Below are 16,976 nucleotides of genomic sequence, written 5' to 3'. Positions count from 1 at the left end.
CTGAGTAAAAGAAAAATGATTTGATGTATAATTTTGCTGAGTTTGAATTTGTATTGCATGACAAATAATAATCCCTAATTTGAGGGAAATAACTCTTGACATGATTATTTCCCTTGAATTTATAAGAATATTCAATGAACAAAAAAAAATTTTTCCACTCTTAAGATTTTTCTGTTTTGGAATAAATATTTTTATAAAAAACTAACATGAAATAAAATATCTTTATGCCATAACATGACAAACAGAATAAATAAGAAAATAGCCTTTTTTTAATGAAGTATTGATATGTTAGACTAATCATTATCTGGGTCTGACTTTTAAAATCTGGTGGTACTTACCCAGTTTATGACTCAATCTCTGATAGGTTATGTAATCAGTTGGAAGGTGCTGAAGCAATTAGTCAAGGCAACAAAATTCAATGAAAGTGTAAAATAAATTAAAACAAAGATTTTTAAACTGTAAATGACTTTCCATATGCTATATCAACATGCAATCTCCTTTTCCCTGTGTTAAGAATGGCTTTCTAAAAAGAAAACCATTATTAAAATGGGGAAGAGGGGAGAACGTCACATTTTGAATTAATCATCTGGCAATCTTTGCTTTAGCTGTTTACGTAATCTGTCGGGAGATGCTGACATAAAGTTGCCGGAGATTAGGTTGTAAACTGAATAAGTACTAATCTAGAAATAACTTTATATAAGACTAGTAAGATTACCCGACATTGCTGGGGGCAAAAATAACCCATTTCTATTATAATTTCTCTCTCCATCTTCTTTTTTTCTCCTCCAGCCAGCCTATTCCTCTCTGGCTGAAGATACATACACACAGACAAGTCTTCTTTATATAATAGATTCCTTGAGGAGTTGTCATTTTTTTTTTTTCTAAGTTAGAATATAACATCACTGAAAAGAAAATTACCCTTATTGAATGATGTTTTTTTTTTTTTTTTTCATCTTTGAATATTTAATTTTCTCATATTATTGAATTTGTTTTCATTTGAGTTCCAAAAATGAATTTGTAATTTATTTTAATAAAATTCATTCAAATTAATAAAAACAATTTACTTTTCTCTTTTTAAGAACCGAATCTAATTTGTTATTTGTTGGCGGTGGCACGATTACAAAGTCAAAACCAACTTTATTGACGGCACGATTATCTGCGTCTAAAATGAGATCAGCTGCACGTTCATCACCTACGAAAGAAAATATCCGAGTCTTGCCTCGGTATAAACTCTATTCAACATTGGATCGGAAAACTTCCACAGGTAAAATAACAACTTTTTAGCTCAGTTTTGAAAAAGAATGAAGTTAGTTTCTGTTTTAATTTTTTATTGTTTTTAAAAAAAATTTTAAATTACATTTTCACCCCAAACAAGACACATTGCCACTTTGATGTAGGGGGCTACTATTAGGGACATAAGCTACTGGAATACTATGTGGGGAGTTGGGCAGTAAGATGTCGGTTCACATTACACTTGAACTTCTGCATGTCAGTACAGTTGGGGAAGCAGGAACCCGGAAGGGAGTTCCAAAGTCTAGCAGAAGAAACTACTGGAGTTGAAGGCTCTCTTACATCTCAACTGTGAAGGGGTGTGATTTTGCTGCTTGTCGGGTTTATCGGGGGTATTTACGTCGAGGGGGGTACAAGTGCTTGCAGTTCGTTGGAGCATTCACCGTTAAAATACTTGTATAACAGGCAGAGGGATGCTACATTTCGTCGATGGGACAGAGGCTGAAGCTTAGATGACAGTTCAGGACCTATCAGTTTGGCGACTCTTTTAAACCTTGTCTAGGAGTGAGAAACTAGTAGCAGATGCACCAGCCCAAATATGTCAACAATACTCCATACATGGGTGAATGGTGGCCTTATAGAGGTACAGGATACTTTCAGACGTTAGTAGCTTTCTAGCATGGTAGAGAGAACCTACCTTTTTTGCAGCGGTCCTGGCAATGTTCTCAATGTAATTGTTCCAACTCATGTTTCCTGTGAATGTTAGGCCGAGGAGTTTAAAAGATGTACTTTTAGATAAAGAGTCTTTGACTTGATTTTGTTGCACAATTTGGTACTTGTTTATATTGGTAATCTTTTAAACTAACACATTTCAGGTGAAAACCTTACACATGTCATGGCAAAATTAGGTTATCTCCCTTGTTTGTCATACAGGATTGGTTGCACAACTCTTCCACATTAAAACATGATAAAACTCAATAATTCGATAAATTTTATTTTTACTTTTCTATTTGATCAGTTTTCATAATTTTTGGAATTTATGGCTCCATTTCTACCACCCACTTGACCTGCATTGGAAATCTTTCCAGATTTTTTTTAAAATCTTTTTTTAAGTATTACTTTATTTACAATGAATGCATTGTTTAGTCTTGAAGTTATTTGTTTATTAAATCTTTCTTTCACTCTTTCTTTTTCTCTTTTTTCCCTCCCTCTCCTCTTTTACCCCCCCCCCCCATCTTTCTCTCTGTTTCATTTCATCAGTTGATCATCAACCAGTGTTCACTGCAATGTTTATTGAAAAAATGTTTTCCATGTAGCTGATAGTTTTCAAAATAAATAAGCCTATGTATACTTCTGTAGGCATTCATTGAAACCAATTAAATGGATAATGAAGTGGCCACCAGAAAAGGAAAAAACGACCATAAAAACCTAAGATAGGGAAGTAATGGCGAAGAGGGTATAATATAACTTCAGATCAAAGGGAAAACTTTGGCCAATAAGCAACCGTCAAGTTAAAATAATACCAATGCCTCCCTGCTGCTACAGCTTGATCACATGGGATCATACTACATGCAACAAAAGTTCTTTCACTGGGCACCATGTCAGATTGCGAAAGCGGAGGAAAAAAAACTTATGACATAACTTTTTTTATTTATTTATTTTTTATTTACATGGGGACCACCACTTATCAAGGCCCGGAAGCCACTCGGGGATAAGGGTTATTTTGTGTACAATAATCAATGGGATAATATTGTAGTAATAGTTGGTATTGGAGATTTGATAAAGTGTCTTACTTAAGGGGGGGGGCGATTAATCAGGAATTTGTTTATGTTGGACTTGAAGACATTCGAGTTGTAGCCAGGTGGGAAACAGGCAAACGGAAGAGAATTCCACAGACGTGCACTTCTCAGAAAAAAGCTATGTTCATGGCGAGGGGGGACCAGAGATTGGCGCTCAGACGAGCACTTGCCATAGAAATAACGATAAAACAAAGGCAGGCTCGCAACGTCTCTTCTCTGGGAGAGTGGTTGCAAGGAAGAGAAGAGAGCATCCCCCACTAAGCCACGAAGTCTATTTTGTACTCTGTCAAGGCAGGATAGACTGTTTTTTTGAAGCTCCAGCCCAGATGTGGCAGCAGTACTCCATCTTTGGACGTACTTGGATTTTATAGAGATAGAGAATTGCATCAGTAGTAAGATATCTTCTGGAGCGGTAGAAGGATCCAACCATTTTCCCAGCGGCCCAGGCAACAGACTTGATATACGTGTTCCATTTCAGATCAGGAGTAAAGATCAAACCTAGGAGCTTGTCAAAACTTGAAGCCTCCCCAAGACGAGAGCCATCCATTTCAATTGATGCTAGATGAGGAACAGAGCATTGATGATGTAAAGTTAGGAGCTTGGTTTTAGATGCATTAAAAGTAACCAGCCATCTCTTCCCCCACTGAACCACGCGCTCAAGATCAGAAGAGAGGGAATCAAAGAGTTTTGTCATTTATGGCCTTTGATGTGTTGCCGTAGATGGTCGTGTCATCAGCATAGATGTCAACGAATGATTTAAGTATGTGTTTTGGGAGATCATTGATGTAGATCAAGAAGAGAGTTGGGCCCAGGATTGACCACTGGGGGACTCCAGCATTAATACTGCAGGCCTCTGATTTCTGCCCATCAACCACTACTCTTATGGACCTATCAGAGAGAAATGATTTAATTATTGAGAAAACATTTCCAGTTTTACTGTAGCTGGAAATCTTGTGAAGTAGGCCTTTATGCCAAACCTTGTCAAAGGCCTTTAATATGTCAAGAGCAATTGCCCTAAAAAGAAAGCCTTTGTGATTCACTAATCCTATGGGATATAACTGTTAGCACATCAGCTGTAGATCTAGCAGAACGGAAACCATATTGCATGTCACTAAGAAGGTTATTTCTGCTGAGGTGGTTGACTACTATATTTAATATGGATTCCAGCAACTTACTCATGACACACAGGAGACTTATTGGTCTGTATTGAGAGGGGGATGATTTATCACCTGGGTTCTTAAATACAGGGCATACTGATGAGGTTTTCCAGGGTGTTGGAAAGCACTTCTCCTTAAGGCAACGCTTAAACAGTTTTGTAAGTATGGGGGCAAGTTCTGGTCAAAGCTTTTTCAACACTATAATGGGAATGTTGTCAGGGCCAGTTGCTTTACTGGAATCAACCTGAAAATGACCAAAGTATTCGCAAATTCCATCCTTACCAGATAAGAACATTAGAAACCTCAAATTTTTGACTGAATTAATACTAAACATTCAGTGATTATTACAAAAATGTGCTTGAAAAAAGCAGAAAATTGAAGTGCCAATCAAAATGATAAAGACTGACGAAGATGACATTTTAGACTACATAAGTACCATAAATATAATAGATATTCTTGCAGCAAATATTTTTGTATATTTGTTAATTTAATTTAAGATATATCAATATCTTCAATATATAAAGTGTTTTTTCTGTTCTCTATTATTCACTGCACTGACCTAGTATATGGTTTATAACTATATCTGGTTGAAGTTATACTTTGTTAGAATGATATTGTAAGATTGTCTTTGTATTTAAATTGCTAATAAACTTCTTCCATTACATGATTATTAAGCCCCGTTTAAAGGCTCAAAGAAGTATCATTATGCTCCAAACATTTAACCTCTTTTTTTTTTTTTTTTTTTGTGAAAAATGTTAAGAAGTGGTGCTTACATTGTTCTTCCACCGAACGTGTCATATGATGCACTGAATGACATAACTCAGTAAGTGCCATAAACAAAATATAGAGAAAAATGCTGTTTAAGTTTAGTTTGGTGGGTATACTGTGCTTTTGTCAATTTCTACCCATGTTCCAGTCTTAATTCAACCATATTCAAAATGATGCGTGTGAAAGGAGGCTATGGTGAATAAGATGATATATTAATTTTATATTTTGCCGCGCTGGCGCTAACCAAGTTATGACAGTGCCTTACATATAATACAATATTACATATTTTGGAATAATTTGTCAGATGAACAGCAATAGCATCGAAAATTTTATGATAGAATTGAATGAATTCAGAAATAATGGTTTAAAGAAAAAGTGAATTACAAAGGCATTTTTGGAAGCATCGGATGAAATACTTAAACATAATTTAATTTGTATATTAATATTGCATCCTTAGTTTACATTTTTTGTGCAATGTTTTTTGTTGGTTTTTGTTGTTTTTGAGAAGTTGTTTAAACCAAGTTGATTTTTTCTTTTTAAAAATTGAAGAAATGATCATTTTAGATGGATTGAGTTTTTTTTTTTTTTAATGATTAACAAAAAAATTTATTTTTTATTTTTTTTTTATTTAAGGAATCCAGAAACTTCCCTCACGAACCTTAACAGCGTCTCGTTTAGTAAATGCTACGTCTGTTAACAGCAAGTAAGTGGAAATTCATTTCCTTTTTCTTCTCTCTCCTCTCCCTCCTTCTCTCTCCTTATATATATCTCCCTTTTCTATCTCTCCTTTTCTCTTTCTTTCTCCATAACTTTTTAAAATCTCCATTTGGTGACAAAAAGATCTCCACACGTATCAAACATAAGATAAAGGTGATAATTGTGAGAAGACCATACGCACGGATGTGGTGATGGCTCAAGAGTGGTTTCTTCAAATGAACCATATTTGGTAAAGGATTTTTTCAGAGATGGAATTTTTAGAAGATATCAATTATTGGCCAAGACATTTTTTCTTTCCTTTCTAAATAGCATCAAATTTCTCCCAACATCTTATAGATTTAGATTTTCATCGCATTTATTAACTTATACATAATTTCTACTGGTGCTACCAGATCAGGCTGTCTATTGGCCTCCTGAGACGAAATGCACCTACATTGATGTTCCTTTTTGTTTTTCTATTCTTTTTTGTAAAACTTGTGTTCTACAAAAACAAAAACAAAAACAACAGCCCTTTTCCCTTCCCTCCCCGCTTTTTTTTTTCTTCCCCTACTTCCCAACCGGCCCTGTCGGTGGGGCATTAGAATACACCGACTGCCCCCCTGCAGAGTAAAAGTCTCTCAATGGGGCCACCTGTTGACCGTGGGTGGCAACCTGTAATGCCTAAGGACGGGATCCTGGTGGTTGAGCAGATCATGTTCAAGGTCCTATTAGGACATGAGGTGCAACACACCACTTTGGCCCTTACTTGGGTTAAGACAGGTGGTTGGATAGGCCCGATCCAATCAATCGGTTGGTCATGACTAGCACTAAATCAGACAAACACAACAAGAAAATACGCTCACGCTCCCCACATTAGGCAAAAACTGATTTAGTAAGCGGTGACTGGAGGATCAATCAACTTGTTGAAGAATGGATAAAACACGGCTGGAAAACCAATATCTTTTCTAGAAATGAGGCCATTAGAAAGGACGAAGGAAACACGGGTGCTTGAGTCTATCAACAGAAAGAGTATACTTCTCCTGTATCCTTGTTGTGTTGGGGCGAATGGGTTCCCCCCCCCCCCAACACTTCCCAAATAGGGCTCCGAGGCAGATGGGGAGCAGGAGAAATGAAAAATTCAAAATATTTAAATGGCAAATAAAAAGCCTCAGAAAAGAAACCATTGTGAAGTTTCAGACAAATCTAGTTTAGATTCAGAAACAGAATCACAATACCAAAATCTTGTGCAAAATCTACCTTTTTTTATAATCATTGAAGCAACCGAAGGAGAACCGATAACAAAAGTGTCCCCCTTCAAAATAGAGAAAATTTTCTCGAGTATCAAACCAAAAATGGTCAAAAAACTAAATAACGGCACACTACTAGTGGAAGTAGAAAGCCAAAAGCAAATAACAGAAATCTTTAAATTGAGACTTTTTAATAACCAAAAAGTAAAAATCTATTCCAACAAAACTTTGAATACTAGTAAAGGAGTAATCAGGAGTTCAGAACTATCACTGTGCTCCTTGGAAGAAATTAAAACTAACCTAAAAAATCAAAACGTTACCGATGTAAAAAGGATCCAAATTAAAAAATATGGTGAAACCATCGATACAAACTCTTATATTCTAACCTTTAATACCCATCAAATCCCAAGTAAGATCAAAATGGGATATGAAAAAATCAATATAGAACCGTACATACCAAACCCTCTCAGATGCTACAGTTGTCAAAGGTACAGACACCATCAAGACCGGTGCACACGCTCTCCAGTATGCATGAGGTGTGGAGAAAATGAAACCCACACAGATTGCCAAAAAGAGCCAAAATGTATTAACTGCCAAAAAGGCCATAGTGCAAATTCAAAAGAATGTGACAAATGGAAGAAAGAAAAAGAAATTAAAATAAAATAAACAAAAAATATAAACTTCCAAGAAGCTCGTAACCTAGCTGGAAATATAAAATACTCAGAAATAACAAAAAAAAAACATACAGCATACCACCAGACCAAATAACGAAACAACAAAAGAAAACCTATTAAACATCAAACCAGAAGACATTATTAAATTACTCAATGAAGTAAGGGAACTAATGGAAGAATTCAAAAAAGCTATAAAACAATAAACAATGAAAATAAAGATTACAAAACTCCCGAAACTCCCAAACTCAACCCAAAAGACCCACAAAACCCCAAAGTGCTACAACACCCACAGAAACAACCCCTCTAACCGGAAAAAAAAAAAACAGACACCAAAAAGTGCCCATGAAGGAAAAGGGAACAAACCACCAACCAACAAAGAAGCTAAAACCAAAATAAACAGACCATGTTCATCTTCCAGACCAAGAGACTCAATCCAAAACAGATTTGAGGAAATGGACACGGAAGATCGAAGATCAGACACCAACGACTAACAAAAGTCGAAAACAAATACATAAAATCTAATCATGACCCAAAAAATCATCCAATGGAACTACAGGGGCCTAAAACCCAACATAAATGACTTATTACTTCTTATAACAAACCATCAACGAGCCATCATATGTCTCGAAGAAACCTTTTTAAAAGCTGAAGATAAAATAAATATAAAAAACTACAAACAATACTACCACATCCACAATACCCAACAGACAGCCTCTGGAGGAGTATCTATACTTATTAGAAATAATATCTCACAAAGCAAAATAGATCTAAACACTAATATTCAAGCCATTGCTGCAGCAGCCACACTACACAGAACTATAAATATCTGCACTATCTACATCCCACCCCAAGATCCAATAGATGAAGCAGAGCTGAACAAAATAATAAATCGGTTACCCAAACCCTTCTTACTGTTTGGTGATTTCAATAGTCACAACGATATATGGGGATCTGCATACTCTGATAAGAAAGGGAAGAATCTTGAAAAAATTATTAATGACAATGACTTGTGTATATTAAACAATAAATCCAACACATACCTTCATCCCGCTTCAGGCACCTACTCAGCATTAGATTTATCTTTGTGTGACCCTACTATCCTCATGGACTATAACTGGAAGGTTCTAGAAGATTCATGGGGTAGCGAGCATTTTCCAGTGATTTTAACAAATCTAAAAGAAACAAAAACCCATCTCTCCCAATGGAAAAAAAAAAAAATTGGGAGGAATATAAAAAAAAATGCCAACAAAAACTCTGAGGAGGAAAACCCAAATAAATCCATAAAATACTTCTCTAAAACTTTAGCCATTGCACATGAATGTATACCTAAAAGTAGCAGAACAAACAAACAACAAAGACCCTGGTTTAACAACGAATGCCAAAAAGCAATTCGCCAACGTAAAGCTGCCTTACGAAAGTTCAACTCCCAACCAACAAAGTACAATTTAAACCTTTTTAAGCAAAAAAGAGCAGTGGCTCGTAAAGTTATTAGAGAAGCAAAAAAAACATCATGGAAAGACTATATAAATAAAATAAACTCGAATACAAACCCCAAACAAGTGTGGAACATGGTAAGGAAAATTTCGGGTAAAAACTCACCCACTCCTCTAAATCATCTCCTACAAAACATCAAAATAACGGAGACAAAAAATATTGCGAATCTTCTTGCTAAAACCTTTCAAAACAATTCTTCCAGCAAAAATTACAGTCAATCCTTCCAAAAGATAAAACAAGATACAGCAAAAGATAAATAAATTAAATTTCAACTCAAACAATAAAGAAGAATACAACTATCCTTTTACTAAAAATGAACTCTTAAAAGCCATAAACAAAGCACATAATACAACTACTGGGGCGGATGAGATACATTATGAGTTTCTGAAACGGCTTCCTTCCAAATCTATAACACATCTTTTAAACATGCTCAACAAAATATGGTTCAAGGGAAAACTACCCAATAGCTGGAAACATGCTATCGTGGTCCCCATCCCTAAACCAGAGAAAGACAATTCAGATCCACTAAATTTCAGACCAATTGCATTGACAAGTTGTCTCAGCAAAACATTTAAAAGAATGATAAATAAACAACTGAATTGGTATCTGGAAACGAACGACTCAATTGCCAACCTACAAAGTGGTTTTAGAAACAAAAGAGGAACAATGGACAACATAGTCCGATTGGAGACCTTTTATCAAAGAAGCATTCATTAAAAAAGAACATGCAATAGCTGTCTTTTTTGATTTAGAAAAGGCATATGATACAACATGGCGACAGGGTATAATTAAAGACCTTTACAACCTTGGATTAAAGGGCAGACTACCCATACTGATAAAAGATTTTCTATCTGATAGAAGTTTTAAAGTAAGAATCGGACCCACCCTATCAGACACAAAAATACAGGAAGAAGGAGTCCCACAAGGATGCATTTTATCAGTTACGCTATTTAATATAAAAATTAATATCGTAAATTGTCTAAACAATGGGATAAATGGCTCCTTATATGTGGATGACCTTGTAATCTGCCATAGATCCAAAAATATTCATACTTCAGAACGCCAACTACAAATGTGCATAAACAAACTAACACAATGGACGACAGAAAATGGCTTTAAATTTTCAACAACTAAAACTAAATGTGTCCATTTCTGTAATCATAGAAAAATGCACAATGACCCTGTACTCAATCTAAAAGGATCAAAAATAGAAATAGCTGATTAACATAAATTTTTGGGACTTATTTTTGATAAAAAACTCTGCTTCATCCCTCACTTAAAATATTTAAAACAAAAATGTTTCAAGACTCTACAACTATTAAGGGTTATAGCAAATACTGAGTGGGGATCAGATTGCTCATCACTCTTAAAATTATATAGAACTCTGATAAGAACCAAACTAGATTATGGAAGCTTCATATATGGTTTAACCAGAAAAAGTTACCTTAAAACTCTAGATTCTATCCATCACACAGGATTAAGACTTGCCCTGGGCGCATTCAAAACCTCTCCAACAGAAAGCTTATATGCTGAAACCTATGAACCTCTACTAAAATTGAGACGTGAAAAATTAGGCTTACAATATTAACTTAAACTAAAATCAAACCCCAAAAATTCTGCCTATCAATGCACTTTCAATCCCAACTACACACATCTATTCAAACAAAAAGAAAATGCAATTAAACCCTTTGGTCTCTACATGGAAGAAACAATAAAACCACTTACAGACAACTCAATAGATCAAACCAGCATCCACGAGGAAAATCTCCCAGAACTCCCACCCTGGCTGTTAAATCAACCTAAAGTCATACTAGACTTGACAATATATCCTAAATCCAATACTCACCCTGCAGACTATAGAGAAAAACTAAGCAACATTCTGGATACTTACCCAAATTGGACACACATTTACACTGATGGTTCCAAAGATCAAAACAAAGTGGGATGTGCCGCTATATCAGAAAACACTATTCAGCAGAAAAGGTTACCAAATAACTCCTATCTGTAGTGCAGAAATTACAGCCATAAACCTGGCTCTAGATATTATCACCAACCAAAACTCAAAAAAATTTATATTTGTAGACTCATTATCAGTATTAGAAGCAATCAAAAATCAAACAATCCCCTACTCATCAAACTGTTACAAAAGATCCATTCTATCCTGCAACACAAAACTTTCTTCTTTTGTTGGATTCCCAGTCACTACGGTTTCTGTGGAAATGATAAAGCTGACATGGTGGCCAAAAATTCCTTAAAGCTACAAATAAATGACATAAAGGTCCCATATACGGATTAAAAACATTCAATAAACATTTTTATCACAAAGAAATGGCAAGAAAATTGGAACAATTGCCAAAACAACAAACTCTTCCAAATTACTCCTATGCTTAAAAAGAACCCTCTAGATACCAGAAAATCACGTAAAGAAGTAGTCTTATCACGTATCCGGATAGGACACACATACATAACTCACTCCCACCTATTAAAAAAGTGAAGAACCTCCCAAATGTATACCATGTCACAAACCTTACACAGTGAAACACTTTTTACTTGACTGTCATGATCTCACACGAATTCATCAACACTACTACAAGGCTACAAGTTTAAAAGAACTCTTTGATAAAGAAAATCCTAAAACCATTCTAAATTTCTTAAAACAAGCAAATCTTTACCATAAAATATAAAAACCATCGAATAACAAACTACACCAAAACATTGGCCGAATATACCCAGCGAAAATCGATTCTGAAAATATCAAAAATTTAAATCTTGTATACAGCATTAAATGACCCAAAGAAGGTTGATATGCTGGTCAAACAAACAAACAAACAAACATAATTTCTAAAATGATTGAATCATTGAATATTACGATTCTGAATTTTTGAGATGAGGATAGATTATTCATATTATTTGGATTCTTCCGACTACTGTTTTCATCTTGAGTGTTATATTTACCTTTTGGTTGATGTAACCTCTGAACTTTCTTGTTAAACTTGGGAATTTTCACATAATTTCTAATGAAACTCTTTATTTAATCCACGAGGGTAGCATGCTCTTGTTCTAATATGCAATGGTATTTTTGAGTCGCCTGCACTGAGAATTGAACCTTCAATCTCCAGAAGAGTGTAACTTTACAACTGAATTTCACCAAGTACTTTATCCATTACACCACAAATTCTACTTCCTGATTGTACTTACCCGCAGAAGTTTAAATGTAATGTGAATATTAGGTAAAGTTTTCATATTTGATTGATTATGGGAATCCACCGCAAGCATTTCTGTTGATCTCTGATGGCAAATTGTATAGTATATAGCCAAGTGATATATATTTACGAGCATAGTGTCCGACATTGCCGGGTCATAAAATATGCTTAAATATGATATTTTAATTTATGCAGATTGCATATTTATTACTAATTATTCTGGGTGCCCGGCATTGGCCGGGTGTTTGGAGGTGTGTGTTGAGCAAAAAACGATCCACAGAGTTTTACAATTAAGATTTATACAGACAATTACAGGCTTTACTACGCTGGCATGAAAGTGTTTCAATCTGTAGTTATTAACGAAAATCTTGTTTTGGGCAAAGTATTCATTTTAAGGACTCGTCAAGATGAAATGCTGAAAATTGTGTATAGCTTAATTGCCATATATATTTTCATAATTTACTCTGTGTGTGTGAACATTAAAACTACATCATTTTCTAACAAAAAAGAAAATAAGGTCCTATCCACTCCAAAAATGAACAAAGAAAGGGATGAATTACAAGTGAATCTTGGCTGCGATAAATGGAAGAATCCAATTAGCTAACTAGCAAACTTAGCATCACATGAATAAAAGCACACAGTAACATCGTTTCCAAGCAATAAGCCTGACGAATCCTCACAGGGATGAAACATGGAAACTTTTGTCTAGCTTAATTGCCATATATATATTTTCAAAACTTTATATATAAAAAGAAACTTTGAGTTTGGTCCCTATGAACTCCGAAATCATTGATTTTACGAAATTTTACGCAAATGTATTTTATGTATCTGGCAGTGTTCTTAGATAGGCTTTGTATGTCTTTACTCCCCTGTTTCCTGCTTCCCTGATTAATGTAATGTGAACAGACATCTCGCTGCTCAACTTTCCACATTTTGTTAGACAAATTTCCAAATAGTATTTTATCCAATCCAAGACGTCATCAAAAAACTAAAAAAAACAAAAAAAAACAAAAAAAAAAAAAAAAACAAAGCTGCCGGAGAGGATCCCATCCCTACTGAAATCTTAAAGTGCCTTTCACTTGGCCTGTAATTCACTCCTTTCTTTGTTCGTTTTTGGAGTGGATAGAACCATCTTTTAAAGTGCCCCCCTTGGGAACAGAATTTTCCTTAAAACTTCAAATATCTAATTTTGTGAAATTTATTGTTTGAATAAAATTCTCTAGAGCAGACAAGGGAAGTGGTTCCTAATATTTATGTTCCCACTCTGACCAACACTAAAACAATCTTTTCTCGTTTCTTGCAGACTGCTGTCAAAATCAAGCAATTTAAAACCTTCAGGTCTTTCAATGAGTCAATCACGAAGGTAAGCAGATCACCTGTTTTTTTGGTTTTTTTCCAAAATGACAACAATATAACCTGAGATGTAAGGGACGGGCCACTCCTTTCTCAAGATCACTCCACTTACTCTTGATCCTCACCTTATAATGTTGAGTGTTTAGCAAGGAGACATCAAGTACCCTTTTTTGCCATGTTCCATACGACTTGACAGGATTGGGATGGAAAAAATGGAAACTGCACTTAACCCTATGCTTAAGGGGACGGCTCATCAAAAACTTGTTTATGTTGGACTTGAAGATTACAATATTGTAGTTAGCTGAAAAGTAGGCAAACAGAAGAGAGTTCTGCAGGCGTGCAGTTTTAAGGAAGAAACTTACTTCATGGAAATCACGTTTAAGTTTTGGCACAGAAAAAAGAGTGAGGGAAATTGATAGTGGTGTCAGCTAGACAAGTGTTTCTTGTGAAACTTTGGCATGGGTGGACGATATATTGGAGCTCAAAGAGCATTTGCCATGAAAATAATAAAGTAGAGACAGGCTAGCTATGTCTCTTCTGTGGGGGGAAAAGGACATCTACTAGGCTATGAAGTCGGTTTTAAACTTTGACAAAGCAGGATAGGTGCTTCCCAGATATGGCAACAGTATTCCATCCTAGGATGTACTTGGTTCTTACACAGGTAGAGAATTGCATTGGAAGTGAAACTGTAGAATGGTCCAACAATTTTTCCAGCAATCTTGGCAACAGATTTGATGTACATGTTCCATTTCAGATCAGGAGTAAAGGTCAAACCCAGAAGCTTGTCAAAACATGGAGCCTCCCCCTCCCCCAAGACGAGAGCCCTTCATTTCAATTGATGCCAGGCGGGGGTTATAACATTGATAATGGAGTGATATAAACTTGGTTTTAGATGCATTAAAATTAACCAGCCACCTTTTTTCCCCATTGCACCACATGCTCAAGATCAGAGGAGAGAGAATCAGATCTTAGTCATTTATGATCTTTGAAGTGTTGCCATAGGTGGTAGTGTCATCAGCATAAATGTCTACAAATTTAAGTCTTAAGTATTGGATGTCTCATAGTTTATTACTCAGCACTAATGTCACATGTGCACAGCTACTACACTTTAATCTGGGCCTGTTCCAGCAAAAAGCTTGTTTCTTTTGTTACTGTTGTGTAGTACGTTAACAGGGATTCCTATTGGGGATATATGTAACTGGGACTCAGAACAAATGTCGATGACAATGAGGGTTTCATATTAATACGAACTGGGAGATATGATTCAACACGTATCGAGGTTCTTATAACACACATTAGGAGAGAAGAGGAGATACTTCACTTATGATGATGTAGGGGAGGACTCGTAATACTTTGAAGGGTTATACAAGAGTTCTTTATAAGATGATGATAAACACATTTACATTTTCTGTTGTAAGGAATGACAACACGAGACAACAGTTACAAACATAGTTGGTTTCTTCATTCATCTATCGGATGATTGGTGTCAGGAATTCAGCTTGTATGGCGACATTGGTCTACTCTTTTCCCTTTGCCTCTAACGGGCTCCCACTCTCCAACTCTCTATCACCGTCTCTTGGCTGATCAACTGCAACTCATCAACTGACATCTAACTTCGAACCCACAAAATCCTATATTGAGAAATCTCCTTTGTTTATGGTGTCAGAAGTGTTTTTTTCAAGCGTGACTAATTTTCACGTGACTTTACATGTGTTTGTCCAAACACACTTTTGGCAAACAAAAGAATCCTCAATTCTAATTCTAACCTATTTTTAAACAATATATTTTTAATTTGCATTGTGCATTCATTTAACTGACATATTTAATATCCAAATTTCTAAAAAAATGGACAATCGACTCTTTTTCCGACATAAACAATATTTAACTATTTCTAATAGAATTAACAATGGACTTAATTTCTAACATTCCATTTTCCATTATTATCTTTAACACTTGCATACAGGGTTCGATTCTAGCCTTATCCTAATATCATTTTCACTTATCTAGTATGTCTTCGTACTTACATGAGAAGAGACAACCCTTTCATGTAACATTACTTCTTGATGCTTCCTAACATTTAAGGGGGGCAGGGGTTATAGTATCACACTTTTAAAATCACAAACATTTCTTTTTTTTGTTCTTTTCTTTCAGGGCATTATTCCATAACAAATCGGCAAGCAACCATCAAGTTTGATGCGGCACAAAATTTTACAGAATGATCGTGACTCTTCAAATTTGGAAATCCAAGTTTTTTGTTTTTATTATAAACGAAAAAAAAGAATTTAAATTATCATCACGTTGTCAAATTGTTTCGTCTTTTGAATCGGATTGAAAATTCTATTGCAATCTTTTCTGACTCCAGATTGACGGAATTTTAGATAATCATTTTTAGACGTGATTAACGGATTTAACTCTTTTCACCGATGCTTCTAACAATGCGTCTATTTTTAATGTAAAAAGATAAATTTTATTTGTAATCATTTGTTTTATATTTAAATAATTCATAATAAAGTTAACGTTTGTATTTTTTTAAAAATATTTTTTTTCAATGAAGTAAATCTTCTGTGAAGATTTTAAAGTGGAAAATTAGTCTGGAAAATTCTTTGAGTTGGTGATTTTTTTGTTTTTGTTTTTGCTTAGGTTGAGTCTAACGTATGGAAAAACGAAAGGTGAATCTGTGTTTGTTGTAAAATGGTGTTCAGGGTAATGGTGCATAATTTCCTAATGATTAAATTTTGAAAATAAAATTGAATTTAAATTCAAACATTCAACTCTGGCAATTATCCCCCATCCCCACCCTAAAGAAACAAAAATAAAGAAAAAATCTTTTATGACGTATATATATATATATATATATATATATATATATATATATATATACATATACACCAATGATGGAAAGAAAATATTGGGTACTTATGTATTTTTGGTACTGCGATGAAATGTTATTTTGAAAGCCATTCTTAACATGGGTAGGGGAGGGTGTTTTGTAAGTATTCTGTGCTTCCACCTAACAATTTAATTAAAAAAGATTACTGTGAAACTTGAATTTAACCTGAAAAAACTATTTAAAAATAGTGCAGTACCAAAAATACATAAGCACCAAATATTGTATATCAAAAGCCACATATATTGACAAGTAGTTTTATTTTTATAAAGAAAAAAATCATTTTTAAGTGAATTTGAATTTTTCTAATGTTCCCTTCCCCTCAATGGCTTTCTAAAATCTTGCAAGTTTGAATTGGAGTTATATCCCTGGTTTCTTCAGACTGTTTTCAAGATGGTGTTGAGAGATCATCACTCGCTCTTTAGCCGTAAAATTTCTTTTCTTATTTAAAAATAATGATTTTTGGAA

The 16,976-nt window shown here is 34.8% G+C and overlaps 1 protein-coding gene across 1 annotated transcript in view; it reads left to right on the top strand.

Moving 5' to 3' along the window:
* Positions 1-15,986, top strand: part of LOC145252502 (kinesin-like protein KIF18A) — a 75,381-nt gene extending 59,395 nt beyond the window's left edge. Inside the window, exons 18-21 of the mRNA XM_080112006.1 lie at positions 1,080-1,264; positions 5,588-5,657; positions 13,572-13,631; positions 15,773-15,986. Of these exons, the coding sequence (XP_079968132.1) occupies positions 1,080-1,264; positions 5,588-5,657; positions 13,572-13,631; positions 15,773-15,815 (358 nt within the window). The 3' untranslated portion in view covers positions 15,816-15,986. The remainder of the gene's footprint in view (positions 1-1,079; positions 1,265-5,587; positions 5,658-13,571; positions 13,632-15,772) is intronic.
* Positions 15,987-16,976: the final 990 nt, after the last annotated feature.

The sequence above is a fragment of the Euprymna scolopes genome, chromosome 29 (genome assembly GCF_053919585.1).
Source record: "Euprymna scolopes isolate OS-2025 chromosome 29, ASM5391958v1, whole genome shotgun sequence".
Classification (NCBI taxonomy): Eukaryota; Metazoa; Mollusca; class Cephalopoda; order Sepiida; family Sepiolidae; genus Euprymna; species Euprymna scolopes.
The sequence above is the reverse complement of the archived record's forward strand: the minus strand, read 5'-3'. Positions and strand labels throughout refer to the sequence as shown.